Source organism: Motacilla alba, chromosome 1 (assembly GCF_015832195.1).
Source record: "Motacilla alba alba isolate MOTALB_02 chromosome 1, Motacilla_alba_V1.0_pri, whole genome shotgun sequence".
NCBI classification, from domain to species: domain Eukaryota; kingdom Metazoa; phylum Chordata; class Aves; order Passeriformes; family Motacillidae; genus Motacilla; species Motacilla alba.
This window is the reverse complement of record NC_052016.1, coordinates 94679469-94706183: the sequence shown is the minus strand read 5'-3', so window position 1 is coordinate 94706183 and position 26715 is coordinate 94679469. Positions and strand designations below refer to the sequence as shown.

Sequence of the window (26715 nt, the reverse complement as noted above, 5' to 3'; positions counted from 1 at the left end):
TGTAAATCTTCTGTTGAACAGTAGCATTATATTTTTCTTCTCATTATAAACATTATGAAAGTGCAGTGCCATTAAGTGCTGTGCCCTAATAGACAAGCTGCATTTTGGAAACAGACACTGCCTAATTAGACTTCCTAAAATTGGATGTTTTAGCCATGTAGATCTTAAGAGCAGGAACTCATGCTGAACCTAAAAGAAGAGCTTAATATGTTAAGACTCTAAATGGGAGCTCAAAAAAAACCATATTGAAATGGCTTCTTGACATGGCTTCTTGACACCTTCCTCATTAAACACTAGGCTGGAGAAATGTATTACAGTTTAAATGACTGAGCTGTTTTGAAGAGTCCTACACACCATCTTGTTATCTGGGTTTTTACTGCTTGAAACAGTACTTCAAAAATACTTCATTCACTTGGTTTTAAAATATCAGATTTTAAAATCACCTCTTGTAAGAGAACACCAATAAGAAAATGTGTAAGACAATTAAAAACAAATTGCAAAACTTAAAAGCCTAAAGTCCTAAAATGAATGTAAGATACTATGGTAGGTTAAAGATTAGACAGGAGCATGTTGGGGACAGGAAAGGAAGAATTCTCATGGTTCAGCTCATGGTTCAGATAAACAAACCACAGGCTTAAATCTCTTCTCAAAAAAAGAAAAAAAAATAGAAGAGAAATGTTGCCGTTCTGCAGCAGTTTTACTCTCCTTTATACTGAAGAAAAAAATTAGGTGCAGTCTGTGCCTTGGACTTTGAAGACCAGGTTTGTATCCTCATTCTCTTAGAGTCTTGTACATTACTTTAGTGTGTATATGGGTAAATCCTGTAATTAGGTTTTCATCCTTTAATATGGAGATACATCATTATTCTGTGGCATGAATGCTAGGGGCATACAAGTCAGTCTATAAGGACCCAGATATCTGGTGATGCTGAAACTGTTTCAGTGATATTTTAGATAATATTCACTTAATTGAGTGCATGCTTTGGAAGAACATGGAAAAATTATACCCACAGGTTTGTTGCCTTTCTTCACGGGTTTTATGGCAGGTAATGTTGCAGAAGTCCATAGAGGGACAAGGGTAAATGTTGAGACAGGAAAGAGGATCAGGTTCTGTAGATGATCGACTGGCAGTCTGTTGTTGTGAGACTAAACAAATTATTCATAGGAAATTTGAGGCTGGTTTCCCATGTCACACTTACTGAAGGGATATCCTTCACTTCCTCTGTACCCAGTATACCCAGAACAGGGCTAAGGTTTGACATCCACAATGAGGAAAGGTCTTGTCCACTGTTTAAGGGATATTGCAGATCTCTGTCTAAGTTTCTGCTGGTCTTTCCTTTCCAGGGAAAGAAAGGTGTTTCCCTGCAGCATCACTTAAAAATAGCAATCTTGATGGGCATAAAAGGAAAGCTGATTGCTCTGGTCATATGGGAGCTGAGAGAGAACAGAATTATTTGAATGGTTGCTCTTTTTTTCCTCCCAGTGTAGAAACATGAGGAAAAAAAATATATAAAGCAGGAGGAACCAAAGAAGCAATGTTAGCTGAGTTTGGGGCAGGTGCAGAAAGAAGGACTTTAGCCACTGCTGGGAGACAGACACACTTTATATGCCAGCATAGCTTCTGTCTTTGTCCCTCCTCATGGAAATGAGCCATCTCCTCTATGGGCTGGGGAACACCCTGAAGGTCATGCTTAACCACAGGGGAGCTGCTGCCCTGGCTGCTCCAGGCCTCCTCCTCCTTCTCCAGCTGCAGAGGTGCCTGCCCAGACACCTACTCCTAAAAAACTGTTTAATTTGGCCAAGGCAAGGAATAGGATGTGCATTCCAGGGAAAGGACTGACATCAACCAGCCACCTACTGATCTTGATATTGGCTCTTAAGATAAACACCTGTCCTATTGAGAAAAGGCTGAGAGTTGGCATTCCTCAGCCTGGAGGAAAGAAAGCTCCAGGGAGACCTTAAAAGCACCTTTCAGTTCCTAAAGAGAGCCAACAGGAGGGCTGGGGAAAGACTTTGTACTGAAAGAAGGTAGGCTTTGATTAGATATTGGGAAGAAATTCTTTACAATGAGGGTGGTGAGGCACTGGAACAGGTTGCCCAGAGAAGCTGTGGATCTCCATCCTTGGAATTGTTCAAGGCCAGGCTGGATGGGGCTCTGAGCAATCTGGTCTAGTGGAAGGTGTCCCTGTCCATGTCAGGGAGTTGGACTCGATAATCCTTGACAGTCCCTTACAGACCAAACTATTCTATGATTCTACCTCTATTCTACCTTTTCAGATTAAAAAAAAAAATCATCAAAATATAAAGATCATATTCCAACAAAGATCATAATTCTAGCTCTAGTAGAAAAGTCCCTTAGTTACAAAATTATCTTGTCTGATGCTTCCTTCATTAAAGAAAATTTTAAGAAGACACTAAAATGTTGAGGCAAGCCAGACAGCTGAAATTAGAACAGCTTCCACTCTAAATTCAGCTACATGTCCCTGTCCCAAGCCAACATGCAGGCCCACAACACCTGGGCAGATGGGTGTCACAATTACTTCTTAGTATCTCATATAGCACAGCAGGAGAAAACAGAGAGAAAGCAGTAGAAAAGCACAAAATGCAGCCAGAGAAGGATGAGTAGCACGACTCTGAAAGAAATAATTAGGTCACATACTAAAAAAACATCTGCTTCAACCAAAATACGCGAGTTAGTTTCCATTTGTGTGTAGTTTTGTAAATTTTTTGTAATTAAGTAATGAAGGAAATAACTCATCTTTACTGTCCTATCAGTAGGGCTCAGTACTTTTTGAAATCACCATTAATTTTTCATGATCCAATAAAACTGATAAAACCATCAATGGAAAAGTCTAGATTGTTTTTTACTTGAAAACTTGAAATTTTGAAAAAGTAGCTAAAACTTGACCACTCTTTTACCTGCAAGAAGAAATTGTGTTCTCATATAAGTAGTCATATGTGTAAACACAGCAGGGTGTTTGACCTATAATGTCAATTTTTGAGAGTGTATTTGTGTGGAAATTTCCAAATCAGAGTGAAGAAGATTTATAATGCAGCATTTCAGTGCAGTCCAGTGCCAGTCTGTTGTCCAGACCCCTCTAATGGGATAACTTCTCTGGCTTGTTGCCATTTCCCTCAGGCAGAGGGTGGGGATATCTGTTTCAGTAGTGAAGGTGTCCTGAATAACTACTGCGCCCTCCCATGCCTGAATAAAATCCAACATGCAGATGCTTTTTCTGTCACACCTACCAGAGAGGAAAGTGGATCCCTGAGCCCAGCTGAGAGACCACAGCATCCATCAGCCTGTGGGTTGGCAAGGAAAAGAATGGATTCAAAATTATGGACTCTTTATAATTACTGCAAAGGCTATTTCTTGACCACGATAGCCAGCAAGTGACATGGTGCTGGTAGTTGTGGGGGTTCCAGTCGTTGGTTTTTCTGGGTCTGGACTGAAGGCACTTGAGAAGTAATTCATGTTCGGAGTCAAGTGTTTATTATTTCTTATCAGTAAAACAGCCTCATTACTGTGAGTTCGGCAGCTTTTCATTAGAAGGCACAAAATGGCCAACAATCTCTTGTTACAAGGTCTTTTAAGACTAAACTATCCAATTAAGAACTCACCCCTAGATTATTTTCTCTTTTAACCCAATAACTGATCCTAAAGAGCTCACAATGCAGACTTTTCTGCCCAATTACAAAATGCCACCCAAACCCATGAAGAAGAAGGAAGAAGCAGCATGAAGAAGAAACCCAGGACAACACCAGGTGCCCTCCATCTTGCTTCCATCCACAACATACTAAAAATCCCAAAACCTAAATTTCTCACCATGTGGTACACCTACGCTACTCTCTATAATCTATTTCATATGTTTGTGGATTGTAGTCTATCTTGAAGTCTAGGACACTTTCTCCATGAATGAGGGTCAAAGTCAGTGCTCCCCTGGGGGCCAGGCACCCCGGAGCAGACAGACAAATATTCCCGGTGCCCTGGGTTTCCACAGGTGGTGAGGAACTAGGCTTCTGAAGGATCTGGCAGCCTGGGAGCTATGCTTGTGGGTGCCACAGAAATGGCAATAAGATTGTAATGGTTTGCTTTTAAATACAAAGAAGGAGTTTGCATTTTGGTAGTCGGTGGGACTTCAGATGTGTCAGGGTTGGAACATTTTCACACAAGTGGTGATGAGGATGGTCTTACACAGCACCTGTGTATTGGTTCACTTAGAAATCTTCAATTCTTTGAAGATATGTGTACCACTGCTCTGATTATGGTGCTATGAAAATAGTGTAAATATATGCAGCTGTAGTCAATGAGGTCTGCAAATGCATTACAGACATGAGGGAATATGGTATTTACTGATTTGTATTACGACAGAATGTGTTCCCTCTCGGAATGGGAGCTTTGAGGACAAGCTCTCCCTAAAATGCTACCTTGTCTGGCTCAGAGTACAGCAGTGTTTAAAAAATGTCATTGAATTTTGGTTCTGTAAGAGTTGCTTTTTTTGTTCTAGTAATAGGCAAGGTTTAGGCTCCTGACTGGCTAGTGAAGCAAACGTACTATTTTTTCATTAAAAAATATTATTTTGCTTCTGGCAAATTTACTTTTCTAATCTCTGTGTAATCTGACAGTCAACAGCATGCACATTCACCACCTTCCCTCCTTTCATTTTTCTTTTGTTCTTCCCATTTACGTCTCTGTTATTCTTTATTTCATCCCCATTGTTGTATTTCCCATTTTAGCTTTGGTTCCCACCCCATAGCATTGCCCAAACTCTGCAAGAGAGATGGTGAAACTCCTTGTGATTTTTTTTGTCTCCCATTTTCCCCTTCTCCCACTCATCTCCTCGTTTGTGTGTTCTGTCTTTACCCAGGCACTGCTCTCCGGGGGAAGTGAGCATTTCTGATGTGCAGCCAAGCACCAGGTGAGTCCCAGCCCCCCTTGGTAATAGCAGGAGCAAACAGAACTGTTTGTCAGTGTTCCATAGGTATTTGCACTTAACCACACTGAGCTCCTGGCTGGCTGCTGGGGCACAGAGGACTCCTTGTGTGTCCTCCACGTCCCTGTGTCCGGGGAGTGGGGAGCCAGGCTGCCGAGGGAGCCAAGGCACTGGAGGCGAGCCATACTGATACGTGTTGCCATAGCAGCAGCAGCAGAAGATACAGCTGGCCGCCTTCTCAGGGAGAGCAGGAGCTGGAAAATATTCATTAATTTTATTTCACAGGCTTTACAAAGCTTCAGGAAGGACCTATTTGAAAGACGTGTTATGAAACATCTCTACTTGCATGTGTTCGCTTTGTCCAGTCACCACTTCTAAAATGTTTGGGCGAAAGAGTCACCAGCTCTACCAAACATACCCAGCACGAATGTTGTGCACTGTCTTGGACAGCCAAAATGGTTGTTTTGTTGGAGCAGAGCCTTCATGGCACAGAGTAGGGCAGAGGGAAATGTGGCAAGGGCCAGTCCTGTGGATGGCAGGGAGTGGAAAGGAAGCATTTTCAGTGGCTGGAGTTTACAGGAGGATAAGTTGTTACATTTTGTCCTCTGTCCCTTCAGGGCGTATGGAGGCGCCCTGGTTTGTACTGCATCGCAGCAGTGAAACCCAGTAGCCAGGTTCTGATCAGACAGCCTGCAACCTTTCCAAACAGCCGAGTCCAGCAGGGCCCTTGAGTTTGAAATGCTTTCATAGACAGCGAGCAGGTGTCAGCAGCAGATGGAGCCTTGACTGGAGACATCCAATTTTTGCAGCACGTCCCTTTGACTAGCAACATTGTCCCTCCCTCTGCTACCATCAGCCTCAACAAAACAGGCTGGGAGAAACAGCTAGGAGAAAGTACAGCCAGAAAGCAGCATGTTGTGCCTGCTTGCAGCAACAAGCCAGTGGTCGAGCCTTTGCAGATCTAGGCAAATTCTGACTGTGTGGAACACCATGGCCAACTTGAAAAGTAAATGGGAAGCAGTCAGAAACAAAATGCCATCTAAACTTATGTGTGATGCAAAAAATGTAATAACTGTGAAACCTAAGCAAAAGGATCATGATGGTTTTGTTATTTTCATATTTGTAATAGTTATTGCCATTCTAAACAAACTGCAACTAGAAATACAAACCAGCAGTTCTGATGCAAGAAGTTCAAAGACACTGCACTGTTAAATGGTCAATTGTCATTAAAATGAATGTTTCAGTTTAATCTTAAAATTCAGAAGTTGGTCCCAGATTTGTTAGAAAATCATGGGATTACCAAGTGACAGGAAAGGGAGCAGGGTTTGTTTCCCAAATACAATTCTCCAACCTAGTGTAGTCTATCCAGTTTGAGCTCGTTTTCTTACTAAATACAGGATGAATCAGTGAGCTTTTGAATGTTTGTTTGTTTTTTTCTGTTATTTATGTTATCACAGTAGAAGTTCCTGGAGTTCTGAAAATGCAGCTGATTACAAGAAGAATAGACAAAAAAAAGGAACAGTGAGTTTCAGATACATTAGACATAACAAAATGTCTATCTGTGTGTTTAATTACAACTTCTATCTAATATATTCTGATGAAATACAGATCTTGGTCTGTGTAATCTCACTACATACTTAGTTCCCTCACTCTTATTTCATCCATTAGCTAAATATTTTTGTTGTCTTAATGTCAGCTCAAATAATTTTTTCTGTACTGAGAGCAGAAATTATGGCTGACAGATGAGGTTTTGAATATTAGGGAAGTTAGTGGGGCACAGCCTTCCTTGCCTGAGGCCCAGAGTAACAGACCCTCATGCTGTTGAGACAGTGTCTTTTCAACATGTCGTTTCTTACTCAACAACAACATCAACGTGCTCAGAGTTTATTGCCATGAGAAGTATTTAAATACTAGGAAATTATTAAGAAAAAGGAGCACTATCCCTGCCCACACAAAAGGGCAGATGCAAAACTAACCTGTGGCAGTTCTCCCCTCAGCAAGCTGTCATGGCATGGCCTGACACCAGGCTTGTTGGATGTCAGCCAGCAGAGCATGAACAACAAACTTATGTGGACCAAAGTGAGGAAAAAATGAGAGGCTGGATGTGTGACACTTCCCCCGAGTGCCCGGGTGCAGTAAGGGGTGCTGTGACAATGACAGCCAATGGGAAATGTCCTGTCATCCCCACAGCACAGGCAGCTCTCTGCAGCCTTATGCAGAGGGTTACAAGTGTGACACGAGTGCCATAGAAAACATATATGGAAGATCTGTATATCATTAAATATTTACTGGTTTTGAAAAGAAATTCATGTACAGTTTAGGATTTAAACATTTAGGCAGCCCTTCTTGTTTTTTTCACCCAGCCCTATTTTCTAAAAAAAGACAAGCATTTCTCTAAAGAAATACATCTTATTACAAAATCATGTCCTACAACTTCAAGAAAATACTTAACACCTTTAACCAAACTGACAAAGTAATTGCAATCTTTTTTTTTTTAACTGTCCAAAATAAATTCTGATGCATCAAGAGTCAGAATTTGCAGTATTATCCATCTGTCATTTATCTGAAGACTGAACAAGAGACATTTCATTACCTTTCTCCTGATTTCAACCAGTTCTTCTTTGGAGAACAAGCACAAAGTGAGACATACCCCTATGAACTGGTACGTTGAAAGTACGTGGCCATAAAACAAGTTAGCTCTTTTCCTGTGAGATCATTTTGTACCCTCTTTTTGGTAACAGATTGCACTGCTTGCCAATGACTACTACAACTATTGTCAAGTTATTTTACAAATGGTGAGAGAGACCAAGCTTGACAAGGTATGCTTTTACTTTAATAACATTTACTCTGACAACAGCAAACAACTGTAAGGGCAGAATTGTGTCTGTGTAGCTTATTTACTTGATGGTTTGAGCCAAGGTAGATGATGATTTACAGACAAAAGGAGCATTCAGTCAAGTTATTTTAAAATTTTGAATTAACACAACATGCTCCAAGAGTCTGAGTTTGTACACATATCCTGAGCCCTCCTGGCACATCTATAAGTCTGAGCTGAGCACATTACACATAGCCATGGATATGTATCTTTAACTATATCTTCATATCCATGGCCCAATTCTTTGTTTCTTTCCTCTTTTGTACACTGCCTGGTGAGGTTCAGCTTGTTGCAGCTTCCCCAGCACATTTCCACTTACACTGGAGGCCAGCCAGGATGGGCCCAGACAAAGAGCCCATCTCCATGGTCATTCCTTTGCTTCTGTGTCTGTGTGTTGTCTTACTGAATCATACTTCACATTCCACAAGTGTAAAATCAGTGAAAATTCATAAAGGGCTTTGTGTGACAGGTGGAAGATTGTATCATGTCATTCTGGACATCTCTGCAGCCTGAAAGAATAGAATTGATGTGCCTGCCAGATGTATGCCAGCTGTTAAAAAGCTATGATAGGTATCTATTCAAGGTACTGCACACACATTTCCTTGTTGTAGTTATGCTTTTACATGTTTGTGTCTTTTTGGTAGCTCTGAGGAGAAGGGCCCTCTCTTTCTTTTGTGCTGTACAATGGGATTTTTGTTTATTCCTCAACTCTGTCTTTCTGCTTCTTCTGAGACAGCCCAGTATGGGTTTTGGTTTTGAAAGGAGACAGTGGAATTTGGGGTGGCTTCCATTTTTCTCCTACACATTAATTTGAAAATTCCTAATATCAGTGGAGTGCGCTGCTATAAATGTGCTCTGTGGTTCTGGCATGAGGTTATGTGACTGAAATTTCAACTGATGATGATTTTCCAGATTATGAGAGTTACTTTTCCTTTGAGAACACTACTGCATTTCTCAGTGATCTTCCACATAGAAATATGCAGTTTTCTGATAAAAATAATTTGCTTCTTATTTCCAGAAGGTCATTAAGTATTGTCTAGAAATTAATTCAGGAAGCAATATTTACTCTTAGGATCTTTGTCCTTCTGCTGAAAAAAGTTAGCTTAGCTCTTGCTTAATTGGAAGAAAAAAAATGTGTTTCTTTACACTTACATTTAAATTATCAGTATAATTTTATTTCATGCTGCTGTAAATATCTGTGGTACACCAGTCAAGTGCAGCAGCATGAATTTTTATTCTAGGAATTGGAGAACATCCTACTTCCTGATTTCCTGGAGGAGGTGCCTGCACAGCACATAGACTCAATCAGATCATTCAGTGAAAATATTAAATGTTGGATGCTTAATCCTTTGGGAGGTTTTCCATTACTGCTTCAAACATCCAAGTCTAATGGTAGGTTTGAGTAAGAGAGATGTTTTCAAAAATAATCTTTGGTTAAACTGCAGAGAAGATTTATTACAAAACTCTTAAATTATTTTTTTTAAATGTAGCTGATGTAACAGTGATAGTAGCAACAATTAGAGTTAGTTTGGATACAGTTAAAAATAAATGGTCTTGCATAACATGTGAGAACAAACTTAAGCCAAAAGTATTCCCAATTCATGGTAAATTGAAATGTACTTAAATATTTTTACAGATCTGTCTCTTGCTGTGATTGCTTTGGCCAGGTAGATGACCAATAATATGCAGCATGCCCTCTGAAACTCAGATATTATTGTGTCTCTTCCTCTTACAAGTGGCTTTATGCTGATTAATTAATTAATGGCTGTAGCAGTCCAACATAAAAGGAAAAAAAGCCGTAATCCCATAGGGAAAATATGGCTGATATTAGAAGATGATTGGAAAACATTTGTTCTCTACAAAGCTGTGGTATATGTGTGTGTTTGTAAATATCTACACGCATGCATATATTTATACCTATTAAGCTGACTAAAACATCGTGTTGCTCAGTTGATCATTGAGTGAAGACCAGCTCCACAGAGGTGAAGCAGGGCTGCTGTGTAGGCTAAAGTTTGTGTTATGATTCATATGCTCAGTGTTGCAGACAGACTGAATTTTGGCATATCTTACATTTGAATGCTTGACAGAGCATTAATTAGGAAGTATTAAATGAAAATAAGAAAACATTGAAAGACTTTTTCCTGCACAACATGGATTAATAGATTCACAGTGAAGGAAGAGAGGTTGTCACTCTAGGACACGAAAGAATACAAACGCACACTGCTGTTCTCAAGGTGATGAAAATGGGGACGCTTATTTTCTGACTCTAACATTTATAGTTTTCTAAAAGTGACAGTGGATTGGAGGGTGACAGTGCCACCTCTCCAATGACACTGGACAAATTAACAGTTTATCAAATTTTTCTTCCTCTATAAAAGAATTCTAAACAATAAGTTATTTACAGAAAGTGTGCGAGAAAGTTTGTTACAAGAATGTAAACATCAGAAGGCTTAGAAAATCTTAAAAAATCAGGGTGACAGAGAGGTGAGCTGGGTAGCTTCTTGCAAGTTTTGACTGCAAGGATCCCCAGCCCATCTCATAATGCTGTCTCAGTGCCCCTGCTGTGCCCTCCATTACCCTCCAAATCTCCCCATGGGAACTACTTCCTAACTTAAAATATGTCTTCATTAATGTATTTTAGACTGTAAAATATTAATGATATGAAACATCTGCCTCTTCTTTAACAGAAGCTAAAGAGTTTGTAAAAAGGCTCAGGAGACAGACAGACCTTTGCAACATGGTCAAGGTATGTTCTAGAATTCAGGAAAAAAAGGAGCTGGGAATCTCATTCCCGCGAGCTGTTTGCACTGTTTTTGACACGCTGTATCGGAGAGCAAGCGCAGCAGCGTGGATGTTCCCAACTGTACACTGACCATGCCATGCCCACACTCCTACCCATCTCTTCCCTCACTGTTAAGCATGCTGAGGGGACATTTTCCTCACTCTGGATTCTTCTGAAAGCCTCTGAGATGTAGTTGATGGCAGCCCATGGAGAGAAGAACACAGTAGTTGGAAGGGTCAGATGACAGTTTCCAGTTTCCAGTTTCCAGTTTCTTTGCCCATCCATGCCAAAGTCAGTTGAAAGCACATGCTGGAGCATTCCTTCCATTGGTGCCCTTGGATCCTCCCAAATCCTTGAGTTTTGAGGTGGTCTGGGCTACAGCAGAAAAAGGAAGGTCACAAATAGGGAAGAGAGCAAAAGAGAGCAGGGGATATATTCTCTCCTTCAAACATGTACAAGTTGTTATTTACATTTTCCCACCATACCATCTGATTTGAATCATTACTCAGATAGAAGAAGGGAAGCAGGAAGAAAACAAGTGAGGGAGGAAGGGAGGGACGGGAGGAACTGCAGCTTCTTGGACCACTAAATGTAGCTTTTCTTTATGGGAAAACTTCATCACCAGCAGCATACAAAACACTCCCTCCTCTTACAAAAAAAAAAAAAAAAAAAAAAGAGTAAAAAATAAAAAGCACAGACATGCATAAGGGTGACTACCCACACAAAAAGTTGACATCCATGAAGTACTGAGCACTCATAGTTTCCACTAACTGCAGTAGCCACTGGAGATACTAACACCTGAAAATCTCAGCTTTATGTGCTTCTAAACAGGTCTTCTTATGCATTGAAGAGCATGATCCAGCAAGATCATGAGTGTCACCTATTCCCAGACATTTGCATTTGATTTGCATACTTCAAATCATCCTTCTTGTTTTCAAGCCATGATGTCAAAGGGCTGGTTGTAGCTCTTTCAGTCTTCCTTCCCTATTCTTAATGTGTGGAAAAGCTGCAGAGTCAAAACTGGATTTACACCCTCAAGATTTAGGGCAAGAGAATTTCAGCAATTGGGGGAAGAAGAAGCTTCTAGAAGAAGCCTCTGGGTGCTCCGCATCCCTTTTATACTGTTTAACCCACACAAATTGAACACAGCAGACTGGAGAATCATGGTTGAATTTATACTTTTAGCTCTCACAAGTAAAAGTTGTTTGTACCTTCTCTAGAGCCTCTTCAAAACACAAGGGAAAAGTAAAAGAGTTTTACTGTACTTGATATTTTGGGGTAGTGAGTTCCAAGGTTTAATTATTTGTTGTATGAAAAAATACTTTCTTATTTTAAAATTCGTACCCTTCTTCAAGCAATGCTTCCCACAAACCTGCATCACACCCTGCCTCAGTTATTTCTCTCTGAAGGTTATCTCATCTTCTCACACAGGAGTAATTTGATATTTCTAATCAACCTCCTCAGTTTTCTGTCTAAAATGCATCTGGAATTTCAACTAAAGACTGATGGTCAGAGCAGGCAAGAGTGCTCCTGATGAGCAGTGCTGCAGAGGCACTGTGCAGCTGCAACCTCTGAACACTGTAACCACATCATTCCTTGTCGAGCACTTCACAATAATTCAGCCATCTGGTGAGAAAGTAAGAACAATTTTGGCAGGGTCAACATTCAAAAGAAAAAAGGTAACTTTCCCACCATGTGTAGATAAAGCAGGCTGACAGCTGCTACTACCTGGACATGTAGAAATAATTAGAGCATAAAAAGGTGCAAATTCCCTATGAGAAAAGAATGTGAATATGATGCTTGTCATTTTCTGGGGCTGATTCCTGCCTCTGGTAAGTTGTATTTGAGTTGAGAGGGCTGGCTCTCAGTCATTTTGGAGAATCATGTTTAGTATAGTGAAATCCAATGGCTAAAGGGATCAGTCTAAAGTGTTTGGGCATGGAGCCAGGTGTTAGCAGCCTACTGAAGGTGCTGCCCTGGTAGCTCCCAGCCTTTGGGTCGTGTATTCTTTTTGCAGACTCTTTTTCTGTCACTGAAAGCTCCAAGTCAAATAAGAATGATGCCCTTGTCTTTAACTTATATGAAGTAGATTGCTAAGTGAGAATCAGATTGAGTTTGGCATTTAAAAAAGGTTAGCAGAGTGATGAAAAATAGCTGTATTGATAATTTTTGCAAAGAAATGGTCAGCTGCATTGGTTGCTGCTTGTGGGGTCATGTTAAGCACCTGGTGAATGGGATTTGTTAAAACATGTATGAATCCCGAAGTTTTCTGGAATTTTACAAAACATATTTTTCCTCTGAAAAACCCAACTGGACAAGGGTTATTCACAGAAAAGCACGAGGTCCAAAAAAGGCTTTAGGATCTTACTGATTTCAGTATGAAAGACAAAACATATTTGTTAACAAAATTAAATGGATTCAGATTTTGTTTCCTTGACTGTTTTCATTGTTTCATCAAGAATCTTAAGGAATATTGTGTGATATTAGCAACTAACTAAAAAAAGTGAAGAGATGATGATAAATGTTAGTCTGAAAATTGTTTGTAATATCTCTGTAATACTTTTTGAGATAAATATGAAGACAGATTCATTACAAATTACTCATAAGCAGATAAATGGGAGAAAATACCAACTAATACTCTTTTAACTAATACCGTATTTCTAATGTTATTTTTACTCTCTCAAAGGCTTGAGCAACTTGAGAAAACTTGCAACAATTAAATTGCAACATGAATTAAGGATAGATAACACTGAAGGAAAGTCATCCCTGATACACCATTCATTCCATGCTTTAGACAAAATTTCATTATTTAGTGTAATTATAATAACTCTAGGCAAAGCCAATTGCCCAGGCAATTGCTCAGATAATTCAAGTATGTTAGCCTTGTCTGCTCCATCACAGACAACACAGAGCATCATTGAAAAGGACATCTCCCAGAACAAAACTCTCTTGAAGACAACTTCAGATTTATCTCCTTTGATCCTCTACCCACCCCACACCCCCAGTTTGGAGACTGGTCATATGAAGTCTAGTATTGAATAAGGGAAGCTTTCCTTTTTCAATTCCCTTATTTGGCTGAGTTAAGGGCTTGAGAAAATGAAAGGCATTAACTGTTTTTTTATTCTCTTCAGACAGTAAGAGCACTCTTGAACAACAACAGCACAGTCACTGTTCTGAGATCAGGCTTGCATGCCATCTTCAATGAGAAATCTCTGGATGTGACTAAAGACCTCTTTCAAGAGAAGTTCAGGAATCCAAAGAAGCGGCAGAAAAACATACAATTAAAATGTAATGTTGCTATTTATTGTCTTTCCTCTTAAGCACTAGCTTGTCATTGTTAAAGGTCCAGCATTTCCTCTTGTTTAGTCATGACATCTGCCTTACTGGGAATTACAGTCTTCCTGTAACCTGAAGGGCTAGAAAAGAGCCAATAAAGTTGAGAGTCCAGCATGAGGTAATATCCTCCTGACTTTAAAGTTTAAGAATTAAAGGCTTTTGGTTCTGACTCTCTTAAAGCATTCTGTGACAGCAGGAGTGGAGTTTATGTTACTGAATTATGTATTTCCTAGAAGAAGGTTGACAAGCAGGGTTATTTTTTCATGGTTTCTTTTGACAGGAAAGATGTTTTCAATCATTTTATTTTCCTCTGTTATTAGCTGAAGCACACAGAATCATTTCTTGTGGCCAGATTTTAAAATACTGTATGCTGAACTGGACAAGGCCTTTTAGCTTTGATGTCCTTTTGCTGTATTGTGGCCTGTGGGATCAATGTTGTGCTGTAAACAATAAAATAAACAGTTTGTGTGCAGCCACGACATACTGATTTCACAGATTAATGAAAAGGAATAGAACAGAAACTTAATTTTTAGATTAATGGTCTGCCATTCAAAATATTAAGAAGAGATAGGCAAGTTGGACTAGGCTGTGCACAGAACTAACCGGGGCAACCTCAGCTCTTTGTTCCTGGTCCATCACCAACTCACGCACTGACAAAGGATTTGTCACAGACTTTCTGTGACTGCTTTCAGTAGGAATAATAACTTGCCTGCTTCACAGAATCGTCAGGAGAACCATTTCAATAATATACATACACATACTAAACCCAAAACCACTGCCGAGAACACTTATTACATTTTTTGTTATGTTACCAATGTTCTTAGACTTCCCAAGGTGGTTTTATTGAATTCTCTGTTTTCATTTCAGCTTTTCCAAACTGTCATTTCTAATAAGCAAGGTTTCACTGAACTTGTCCATGTGCTTTCTGGAAGGAAGAGGTCTCAATTAGAAGGGTATAAATTCAGGGAGATGCAATTTTCCTTTTGGCATTGGGTGGTAGGTGCCAAATTTTTGGGGGAACAATTGCACTGATATGTGGCAGCATTATCCATATTTCTGTTGGCCTACAGAATATTCTGCGTCTTCTGTTATTGTTTTAAAATTTTGTTCTCCCGTCAACAGCCAGACCAAGATTAATTTTTTTCCCTCAACCACATAAAATCTCAGATAAATAAGTTAGCATTGCCTCTAACCAAATTCCAGCTTTCTCATTGAAACTGCTTTTTCTTGCCACCTTTGCCCTGATGACTGGTCAGTGCAGTTATGCTAGAAATGGACATACACATGAATTCTGACTGATTTCAAAGTAGGGTACTATTCCTCACTAAAGAAATGGTATATTAATCAAAATGCTAGAAACAGATGTCTTAATCTATTTTAAGGTAAAATAAAAGGGGAAAAAAAAGCTCAAAACTGCAGAAACAAACCAAAAGGCAGACCAATCACTTCAAGTAATGATCTCCCTTCTGTATTTCACAGGTTTGAAGAACTTCATTTCTTCACTGACATCTTCCACAGATATTCGGGATCTCCTGAGCTGTTTGTCTTCAGATCTCCAGACTTTTGTTATTAAGGTATAAAATTAATAATTTCAGAATAGAAGGAGTGAACACATCATTTATCCTGCTACATGCTGACTGTCACTAGTCTGCAGGAGCTACACTGCACACTAGCAACCTGACCAGACTGCAGATTTGCATAAATACAATTTATGCGTGCTGTGGAAAAGGGGAGAATTAATTGACGTACAAAAATTCCATCTGTGCAAACAACTACAAGCATATTTCTGAGCACATATCCACTCTAGTGGTTTCAGTATCTGCTCTGATTACATAGACACATATTATCATAGCCCCTAATAAAGCAAAATTCAGAAGTTATATATTGGTATAAATGAAGAACACTTCATGGTTCCTTACATCCTTATTTCACCAAGCTGTTGACTTTTAGCAAGTACTAAGAACTTCCAGTAGAAATTCTCTAGCTCTTGTGAAAGACTCAAGTATGACCATCCTCACATATGCACCTTTCAACAGATTACCAGCTCTACCACCCCTCTACCTTCACTGACTCACAATTTGCGTCACCGTGTTGGTACTGCTGCATTTGGTTGGTTACCATAACAATTAACTTGGGTTTGGGTGGTACTTAGAGTCTGGGGTTTTTTTCTCCTTTCTGAAGAAGCAGAGTAAACTGCGTTTACTTGGCTTAATTATTTACTCTTATTTTTTTCTTTTTAAACAAAGAATAGTACTTTGCAATTCTGTAGTGCCTCCGTCTTACATAACCCTTAGTGACATGATGGGATGGTCTAGAGAAGATGGAGTGGGACTTTTCCTGGAGGTTCACAGTTATGGGCCATAAGGCAATAGACACAAGTTGCAGAAAAGAAAATTTTCAATAGATACAAAGAAAAAAAATTACTATTAGAATAATTAAGCATAGGAAGAGGTTACCTGGAAAGGCTGTGGAATCTTTATCCAGGAGATATTCAGAACTTGGCTGGACAAGGCCTGAACTAAGCTGGCCATGCTTTGGACAAGAGATCCGAATAGGTAATATCCAAAGATGTCTTTCAACTACGACATTTTAGGATTCTAATAGAAAAAATATTCTTGTTGATTTTTTCACCTTTATATGTAGTTTGTATAGAGAAAATGGTCTGACACACACAAAGGAATTCTTTTAACCAACTTTATCATAAACCATTTTTTTTTATCTGCAGCCAAGCAAGAGTAAAGAGGCATTTAAAGAGCAGGCATCAGATTTCATGTTGAAATGGAACCTCCTACTGAGCAATGTAGGCAAGATTCTGACCATCAACAGGACAGACAGTTTTGGTAAAGAGGATCTTTGTGACTCTAATTTGATATGCCCCTTTTTGACCTGAGATGGCAGAGGCAACAGATCCAAAAGTACCTAAAGGGGCCAATGACAGCTGGCGATGTAATGACAGGACAACGGGGAATGGCTTTAAACTGAAAGAGAGCAAGTATAGACTGGACATTAGGAAGAAATTCTCTACAGTGAGGGTGGTGAGGCATTGAAACAGGCTGCCCAGAGAAGCTGTGGATGCCCTGTCCCTGGAAGTGTTCAAGGCCAGGTTGGATGGGGCTTTGAGCAACCTCTGGAAAGCACATGGCAGGGGGTTGGCTCTAGATGGTCTTTAAGGTCCCTGCCAATCCAAACCGCTCTGCATTTCTGTGACTCTATGATTTTAACTGACATAAATGCATGCAACATTTAATAGAGGCGTCTCTTCTCCTTCTCCTTTTATCACCATTCTCCTGGTGATGTGGCTAGACAGGTCAGGGAAATGAAATTATTAGGTTTTGACCAAACCAGTTCTCTGAGCAAAACTCTAGGATGAGCATAAGAGAGGACAGTGGGAGCATGCAGCTGTAGATGGCAGGAAAGCTGGGACTCCCTCTTTTGGCAGAAGTTGTACTTTGTGGGGAAACAGGGAACAGCAGCCTGAGGTGAGAGCCTCTGCTTTCCCTCCATACAAGAGCTGCACACCACAGCAAAATGGTTTGATGGAGATCTGGGGCCACTAATATTCCAAACCGTAAGCATTCCAGACATCTGAAGTGATAGCTCTGAGTCCCTCAGGTTCTTTTTGTATAATACAGCCAGAGCAGAGCCACTGCAATAACTAGTTGCCAAAAACACAGTTAGTTCCTGTGACAACAGATAAATGCTGCTCTTACTTATGTCTTACACTGACCTTAGTTCTTGCCTAGCCAGCAGCACACCTGCTGAAGGTGTTGAACTGACTGAAAAATAGCCACTTCTTTAGCTGGGTTATTTTTCTTTCCATCTTAGGGCTCTGAGCTGTCAAACATCAAATCCATCATACACAAGTGCAAGGTAGGAGAAGGGAAGGAGCTGTGCAGTTGTGTTCAGTCAAAGAGGCTTGAAGTGATATAAACATGTCTTAAATCAGTCCAATCTCTACCCTAACTGCCTTTCTCTTCACTTGTAACACCTTGCAAAGGTGCCATTTCTGCAGAAATGCACTGTCTCCTGTGAGTTGCATCTAATCCCAAACTGTATTAAATGCCTTTTACATTTTCAAAGGAGCAGCTTCATATTTTTAACTCCTCTGTTGGATGAAACTTCATACAAATAGCCAAAGAAAACCTCATTATTTTCTTTGAAATGCCCCTTCAAAACCACGCTTTCATGTGTTTGCTATAAATACAAAACAAAGGGGTATGTCAAGGTGGTTGCCTTTTGTGTTCTTCAGTATTCTTACCCCATTAATGCCTGTGCTTGTGCATGTATGAACACACTCTTCTTCTGCATCAAGCTGCTGCCTTTTGCCTTCTGTTTACTTGTAAACTGTCTGGAGCAGGATCAGAGTTTTGTTCTGTGTCTGCAGGGAACATAACACAGTAGGGTCCCTCGTCCATCAGCTGCTGCATTACAGTAAAAGAATCAGTCCTTTCTCTCTCTCCAGAGGAGTTCTGCACAAAACTCTCCAAAGTTATATGCAGTATTTTTGGCAATGAATAAATTGAGAATGCATTCCAAGAACTGCACTGGAAGTATAATGTTTATTAAAATCCCTGTGACGATGAAATCCTCTTGCCTCTTTCCACCACAAGAAGAGTTTAATGAATTGTCTCCCTGTTCTGCAGTTGTGTGGATGGATGGGATACAATGGATGGAGCGTGTCTCCTGGTCTGCTGAAACTTCGTTAAACTAATTACAAATTACATTTTCACCCATTTTATGACTGTTTTCCTACTATACTTCAATAACACTAAAATTGAATTTATTTCAAATATGAGAGAGTTAAAAATACTTTTTAATATTTTGCCATGATGCTTCAATAATGTGGTCATTATTAGCTTTCTTTACTCCTTAAGATGTTGTATTTGATCTATCTTTTTTTTTTTTTTTGCATGTTTCTATTCTTTAGGACACTGAGTTTTAGCAGACAGGCTGAAGCAGTTCTGTTAACAAGCCATCTGGTGTAAATGTTCTGTACTTGGGAACACTGCTTTCCAGAAATGTCTTAAATCTCAGCATTTCTTCAAAATATGAACTATGTAGCGTCCAGACTGAGGAAACACACAATTACCTGGGGAAATGTCTGTCATGTTAATCCAGTAACCAAAATGACTCTTTACTTCTGACGACCTCTTGCCTTCAAGCTTGCCACATCCAGCAGACATAGTACACTGGCATACTCACACCTCTCAATTTAGGATTGACTTTCACCCTTTTCCAGCCCAGCCCCCACTTGGGTGATGCCCAAGTGAGATCAGAGGAGCCCTGCAGTTGCCCCTGCTGTAAGGCAGCAGGGAGCAGGTGTGCTAGAGCATTCAGGGCTCATGGGACCTCTACAGCTCCTTCAGCTCTGTCTCCTCTCCAGAAAATGTGCCTCTACACACCTCCCTCACAGAGTTTCATGTCAGCTCACACACCTCTGCTGCCTTCCAAGGCATTCAAGGATGCACTGCCAAGCCGTGGGGACTGAGTAGTGAGCTGTGCATTCCTCTTCTGCAACAAATTGCTTCAACCTGGTTCCTCTTGAGAACTGTGTTCTTCTGTATTATCCCAAAAGACAGCTGGAGTGGTAGCTTTGGCTTCATGCTTACTCTTAGAGAATATATTGAAAACACCTGTAAGACTGTTAGAAACACTCTTAACAAATAGTAGTTAGAACTACTATTAACAAATCAATATTTTTTCAACTCCAACTATAAAAATCCCTTTCCTTGTTTCATAGGTAAACAAGCACTTCCTTCTTCTTTCCTAGTTTAAGGATACTCAAAAGGATGAACAGCAGAAGCAGCAGCTTCTTAGACATATATAACATCAAAAGAGAGTATTTTTCATTTTTAAAGCTTTGTAAGCTGTGGTCATTAATATAAATTGTGATATCTCCTTGTTGATGTCCATATGAACTTTTGTGGGATGTGGGATGCAGAGCTTGATGAATTCCTATGCAGATTTATGGCATGGAAGATCGACTTTTTACTGTGAGGGCTTTAAACCAAGGTTTGATTCAAAAGTCTATGCCCTCAGTGAGTCTTTATCCCTTTTGGCTTTTATCACTTATGGTCCAAGCTGCAAGGTGGGCCATTTAATGCCACACAGATGTCTGTAGGAGGTTTTGCTTGGGAAGAGGTGGAATGATTTCTCTGTCTGAGGGGAGAATGGAAATAATACATGGTTATTGATAAGCCTTGTAGTAGAAGTGAATGTGGAGGAGGAACTTGAACAGGAAAGTGAATGAACACAACTTTCCTTTCTAGTTAAATCACAGATTCACAGAATTTTTAGGTTGGAAGAGACCTTTAAGATCATCGAGTCCAACCCATGTTCTAACACCTCAACTAGATCATGGCACCAAGTGCCACATCCAGTCTTTTTTTAAACACATCCAGGGATGGTGACTCCACCACCTCCCTGGGCAGATGATTCCAGTATTTGACCACTCTTTCTGCGAAAAACTTCCTCCTTAAATAAGGGGAAAAAAATTTGCATATATTTAAAATTAGCAGTGGTGCTTATTTTTCTGGGATATTTGGAAGTTCATAATTTTGTAAGTACTGTTTGATGAGTGCTAGTCCATTACTTTGTCTAGCCTATTACTATAATGAATCCCTTCAAAAAAGAACACATAATAAATACATGCAAATGAAGAGGTTGTCATAATTATCTTTGTTTTTCTTTAAACCTAGGATCCTGGCTTTTGCTGAATATGCTGCTTGTTGATTTTGCGGCTCACATTTTCCAGTCCTATATAGAAGAGGAGAAGGAAGAAGGAAATGCCTTGGTTGCAAAGCAAAATGAGGTCCCTGTTCTGTGTGTTTATGAGCCCAGCCATCTCTCAGCCTGTTTTGCTGAGGAAGAACCTCAAGCCAATGCTCCACAGACAGCTCTTGTGATGCAGAACCAGAGTAACTTTGGATTAAGCAATGCTTTCCAGAGTTCTGAGTTGTTTGGTGAACACAGCCACTGTCAGCAAGGTGAAATTAACATTAACTTAAAAGAAAATGATGGGGGAAATGTTATATATTGGGCAAATTAGGACAGATTGGGAGGTGTGTGGCTGATTGGGGTATTTTCTGCATGTAAAGTAGAACTAATGAAATCCAGGTTTGCATGGAGCTGTGTCCAATGTCGCTGAAACCTCAACTCACAAAGCATCCTCCACATCCTGCCCCCACCCCACAATGATATCAATGGATTGTAATCTCAACATCACCCACCTCCCCAGCACCACAGGTTCCTAATTCTTTCCTTAGGCTTCCAGCAGACGTCAGGACCTCCTTCTGATTCCCCAAATGTTGTCTGAGGAAGAGCAGTGCTGTTCTGGTGGGCTGGGAGCAGGCCATGGGCCAGCTGACAAACAGACTGCATGCATTTATCGATCAAAAAAGAGAGGGCACAGCGTGGTCTTTCCCCACTTTTGGAAGCACTGAGAGGCTCTGTTCCCTCCAATTATCTGTTAGTTTTATCAAAAGATATTAAATATCTTCAGAAATATGAAATCCTTGAGACCCTTCTCCTCTACCAGATTTTCCTGCAGTCAGTCCACTGCTCCAAACTTACTAGCATAAGGTGTGACATGCAGGTAGAAAACAAGATAGACTCTAGTCTTCTAGAATACAAGGCTTAAATACAAGAACACATGGGAATATGAATCAAGCCTCTGTGGTTAATGCAAGTGATGAATTGGACATTCAGCTGTTCTCATATTACTCTTCCATGCAGCAAGAGCACTTGTCTTACGTCTCAGAGAACATTGTGTTTTCCAGAAAACTGTGAAAGAAAAATGTTAATGGCACCAAGACTCACAGAGAAAACTACATTTTTGGGGTGACACTACTATAGTTATTTTATTCCCAAGAAGTATTCAGTTTCCATACACTACCACAGGAATGAAAACTGACTGTTTTAAAAACATCTTTATTAATTATAAGGCCCTGTGAGGGACCCTAATTTTTTTAAAGTATGCTAAGTCTAACTCAGCAAAGAAAACTGGAGGGAAGAAAGCAGGCACACAGAGGACAAACCAAGAATGATTTGTACATGTGATGGGTGTGTTTGACAGCTTTTGTTGTTTTTCAAATGTAAAATAAAGACCCATCCTGCCATGCCACCTTTATGTCAAAATGTGAACTGTGCTGGGTGCTGACAATTTGCAAGAGAGCTCTAAATCAGTGATGGTCAGAAATGAGGAAATGAACCACTAGAAATTTTATTCAGTATCTGCCCATTTCCTGTGCTCTTCACTGTGCTGCCTTTTGTGTGTCCCATGTCCATTGCAATGCTTTTTGCAGGGGTCATCAGACAAGGGCTTGACCCAGGTTTGGTCTGTGGAAGTGATGTGCTTATAAATATGTACCAGTTTTGAATTTTTTGTACCTGATCACAAGAACAGAGCAAGGCTGATTAGAGTGAGGGATGAGGAATCATCCCTTTCAGAATAAGAGGGGAAGAGTGTAAAATGTGAAATGAGGAGTATGGGGACTTGGGAGAAGGTGTGGATGAGGGAAGGACACAGTGAATGACTGAGAAAGTGTAGAAGTTTAGACATCAAATAACCCAACAGATGGTGGATTCTACCAGTCCAACTGGAAGATGCTAATAACTGGGATGAAAAAGATATTCTAGTAAGCACTTGTTATGTTGTGGTTCAAGTGCTTACAGTTTGTGATGGAGTTGAAAAACTTGAAGCTGCAGCTCAAGAGGGCTTCAGGAGCTGTGAGAGAGTGAGTGAGCACTTCTGCCCGCTCACGTTCTTCAGATGGGTGGTGCTCCCACCTTGACCATTGCAGATTCTTTCTTTTGTATATCAACACTGATGCCATGGGTTGCTGAAAAACAGAGCTGCCAAAAGCATCTCTGTCACCCACTGCTTTGTTTGTATTGTCATCTCTGTATATCCTCTGACAAGATTTCCATTGCATGAGGATTTTTGTTCAGTGACTTTTGATCACCAAAAATCATCATCATGCTTCCAAGGAACCATCTGTCCCTGCTCTTGACTAATCCCCCTTTGGCCACAGACCACTCTGTTGGGTATCTAAACCCTCAGCACCCATAGCAGCATCCACCAGCCACACTGCTGTTTCCTGGACCACATTTCTGCTGCCTGACATATTGCTCAGGTTTATTTCATAATTTTTGCTTTTAATTCCTTCACCTTAGGCAGGCTTGGCAGCTTTCTGCAACCCAGAGCTTTTCATCAGCTCCCATCCTCCACTCCATCCATTGCCAGCATCACCCAACCTCCATAGTTTTTAATCTTGCTCCACAAGACATTTCTATGCCTTCTCTACAGCCTGTTATGTTGTGGAAAAAAAAAAATCTGTTCATCACACTCCCCACTCAGCTCATTGAAATTAGTGCTAACCACTTGGTCTTGCTACAAAACCCTGGAAAAATATGAGGGAAGACTGGTAACATGAATCAGAAAAGAATCTCCCAACGTTACCCTGATATCAGCAGCACCAAATGTGTGGCTTAGCAGATCCCTTCCTGATCTTCTAGTTGTCACCTTTATTCTTCCTCTTCCTTCTCCATCTGTTTCTAGTCTTTCATTCCTAGTTGATGCTGAATACAAATTAGACTCCTCAGCAGGGAGACCATCTTTTCCCATTTATTATGAACAGTGCAGTACATTTATGAATCTTATATTTAAATATAGTTTAAATAATTAATACATAGAATTAATAAATAGAGTCAATACTCTTGAAAACAGAATACATTCCAGGTTGGTGGCATCTCCTGAGAAAATATTGATTTTATATAAAAAAAACCAAAACGTAGGGGGCAGGGGGCAATGTAGTAGATTGGTACACACTGGCTTATCAGGGAAGTGGGGCAGATGAAATGCTATAGAGCCAAACACACATAGCATGAACTCAAAATTGATGAAACCGGTCGCAGCAACAGAGATGCTCTGAACAAGCCATAATCTATAAAAGTGCAGTTCAGAGAGAATTGGCCAGACCTTTATTCCTTATCACGGAGCTTGCAGTTGCTTTCTCTCAGCGTGAATAGCATTTTTTCATCTAGAAAATCTCATTCTAGGTTTCTGCTTTTTTTTCACTTGTTACCAAATTAAAATCCTATTAAGCAGCACACCTGCAGTGGGCTCATCTGCAGAGCACTGTGCTGTAGCTTTTAATCCAATTCCACACCTTCATAACATACAATATACTGCAAATCAGGGCACGAAGATACTGAGGGTATGTTATTCCTAGCTGTGTTGGCAGAGAGCAAATCAAACACTTTGGTTTGTTAAAAAAAGGAGAAAAAATAGGACATAGTTAACTACTTGACTTGTAGGAATGGTAAGTGTTCATCTGAGTGGTCTGTATAAGCCAGGATACAGAGATCAAGTGAAATCATTAACTAAAATGATAAAAAAAGAGAGCAAAAACATGACCCTGCTTGAAGTCAGTGTCAGAACTTTGAGAAAGCCAGAATTTCAGCATGAAAAAGCAGTCCCCATCAGGAGAGAGGCTGAGACTGTGTGTCAGCGGTAAGCCTTTCTATTCATTTTCAAAACAAATAAAGTGTGAGTAGTGTGAATGATGCATTCAAAGGGGATATGCCCTTCTGTCAGACCTTTGCCATCCTATGATGAACCCCAATATGTGCTTCCTCTTGTTGGGTTTATTTGATGTAATATAAGGCTTTATATTTATTATAAGGTAATATAAAGTACCTCAGGTTCAGCAATTAAGAATAGAGAAGACTTTTTTGTTCAAAGAAGGGAGAAAGAAATTATTTACAATTCCTACAGTCAAAACATTTCCATGTTTCTTTTCTAATTTTCAGCACATCCAGATAATTTAGGAAGAGAAAATTATTATATCATGTACTAAGTTGGATCTTCAAGTTGGAAAGGAAACATTTCTTACTCAAAAAGATGAAATTATATTTCTTTGCCTCCAAAGAACCGCAAATCTTCAGAGAAAAGCATCCTGGCTGTAGCATTCTATATGATATGCCATTCTTACTTTTTGATAAAAGTTTAAGAAATACTGTTTTCGTTCTCTTAAACGAAGATATTTCTTTTTTTTTTTATATGAAATGCAAAACTGCGCCAGCAATGCAATTATTTTAAGTTGTCATGTGATTTGATTTGAATTATTTGAATAAATCTTCAGAAAATAAAGGTGTGGCTTGGTTTTATGTATTTCTTGTATATTTCTGTTGTCAGTAAAGCTGGAGACCTACCTGAGGTAATCATGGTAAATTATCTGGAAGCTACAGCATAAATTAATGACTCTGTGTTAATGCTGCTTTCTGTCTATGGGGTTTAATTTAAAATTTATATTTATTGAATATCAAACCTATAAAAACTAATTCCTGTCTTTAGAAATTCCTGCTTTGTTTACCATTTCTGCAGCATACGAGAGTCAGTATCTCACATATAATTCTATTAACCAAAATAAAATAGGCTGTTTATAATGTTACTATTTTATTATGTTCAAAACTAGGTTGTTTGGGCTTGTCCTGTAAGTAAAGTACAAGCAAAGATATTTATAAAGAGAAACCCTGGCATAAATATAAAGAAAATAGTAAATACAAATGATGAGCTTTGTATCTTGCATGCATCAGACTGTGTGAGGAAATTCCCTGAAACACCATGAAAATGGGGGCTTTAGCTATTTTTGAAGAGCATGCCTGCAGTGAGTTGTCTGTGCCTGGCTGCTATTTCAAGAAGGGACAACTGCTTGGTATGTTAAGAAGGGACATATCCTGAATCAGAGAAAAGCACTTGTCAGGAGCTTGGGAAGCTTTCACTCATTTTGGGTTTGGAAATCTGCATTGATTTTCCAATTGCATCTCCATTCCTCTGTCTCAGCTCTAGCTCTGAAGTGGGAATCAATTTTCAAAAGTGTGGTATTGCAGCAGATGTAGACAGGGCCATGTCCTAAAGGAAAAGGTAGTCATGTTTTCAACTCTGCAGAAAAGATTAAGAGTTTGGTGCCAAAATTATATTTTCTTGGGAAGTATCTTCACAATCAGAAAAAAATATTAGGGTCTTAAGGCCCATTATACCCATTTCCACTATTCCTTAGGTTTTTATAGTGGATAAAAAAAAGGGGAACAGGGAGTGTAGGAAAAAATATAAGATAAAAATAGTGTTCTCCAGTCCACTTTTATTTATAAGAGTTTAGATTCTAGATTAGATATACCTGTTCTCATGGCACAGTTAGGCAGAAGTTGTATCAGTAGACTGATCCTGGAATCTGTTCTTCACAGATATGAAAAAGAAAGATGTACCTGAGAACATCTTTTAGATGTACCTGAGAACCTTCTGACAGGCAAAAGCTTTTGAGAGATTCATTCTTCCCTGTCTCCTACTGAACCTGTGTTCCTTAAATAATTTGCATGAATGCAATGGAAGTTTACAAGCATATGTTTTAAAGAATTACAGCTTTTCATTGCCATATTGAAGAGATCTACTGCCAAGAAAGGAACTGTAAGCACATGTGCCTTTATTAAATTGGGCTATTGATATAAACTAATATACATGCAAATCTTTGCTTAATTGAAACCTCGCCTGGAAAACGTTTAATAGCAGCTCCCTGAATTTGCATATCAAAAACGCATCCTTGCAAGCACCAAGCTAATGCTGCCTGCCACCTCGGACTTGGGGTCTTGCTGTGACTTGACCCCAGTGCCCAAACGAAGCTTTCCCTGCAACGGGAGTGTTCACAAGGATACTCTCCCTCGTGGATAGTCTCTTCTTTGATAAACGGAGATGTCGCACCGCCTCTGCCCGGACAGCTCCATCTTTTTGGT

General features: G+C 39.8%; 1 protein-coding gene across 1 annotated transcript in view; it reads left to right on the top strand.

Annotated features, from left to right (window-relative positions):
* Window positions 1-24884, top strand: part of RFX8 (regulatory factor X8) — a 32761-nt gene extending 7877 nt beyond the window's left edge. Inside the window, exons 5-16 of the mRNA XM_038143799.1 lie at window positions 4868-4918; window positions 6394-6454; window positions 7461-7595; window positions 7675-7752; window positions 8278-8391; window positions 9050-9200; window positions 10496-10554; window positions 13722-13878; window positions 15406-15500; window positions 16652-16766; window positions 20625-20912; window positions 24739-24884. Coding sequence (XP_037999727.1) covers window positions 4868-4918; window positions 6394-6454; window positions 7461-7595; window positions 7675-7752; window positions 8278-8391; window positions 9050-9200; window positions 10496-10554; window positions 13722-13878; window positions 15406-15500; window positions 16652-16766; window positions 20625-20912; window positions 24739-24785 — 1351 coding nt within the window. The 3' untranslated portion in view covers window positions 24786-24884. The remainder of the gene's footprint in view (window positions 1-4867; window positions 4919-6393; window positions 6455-7460; window positions 7596-7674; window positions 7753-8277; window positions 8392-9049; window positions 9201-10495; window positions 10555-13721; window positions 13879-15405; window positions 15501-16651; window positions 16767-20624; window positions 20913-24738) is intronic.
* Window positions 24885-26715: the final 1831 nt, after the last annotated feature.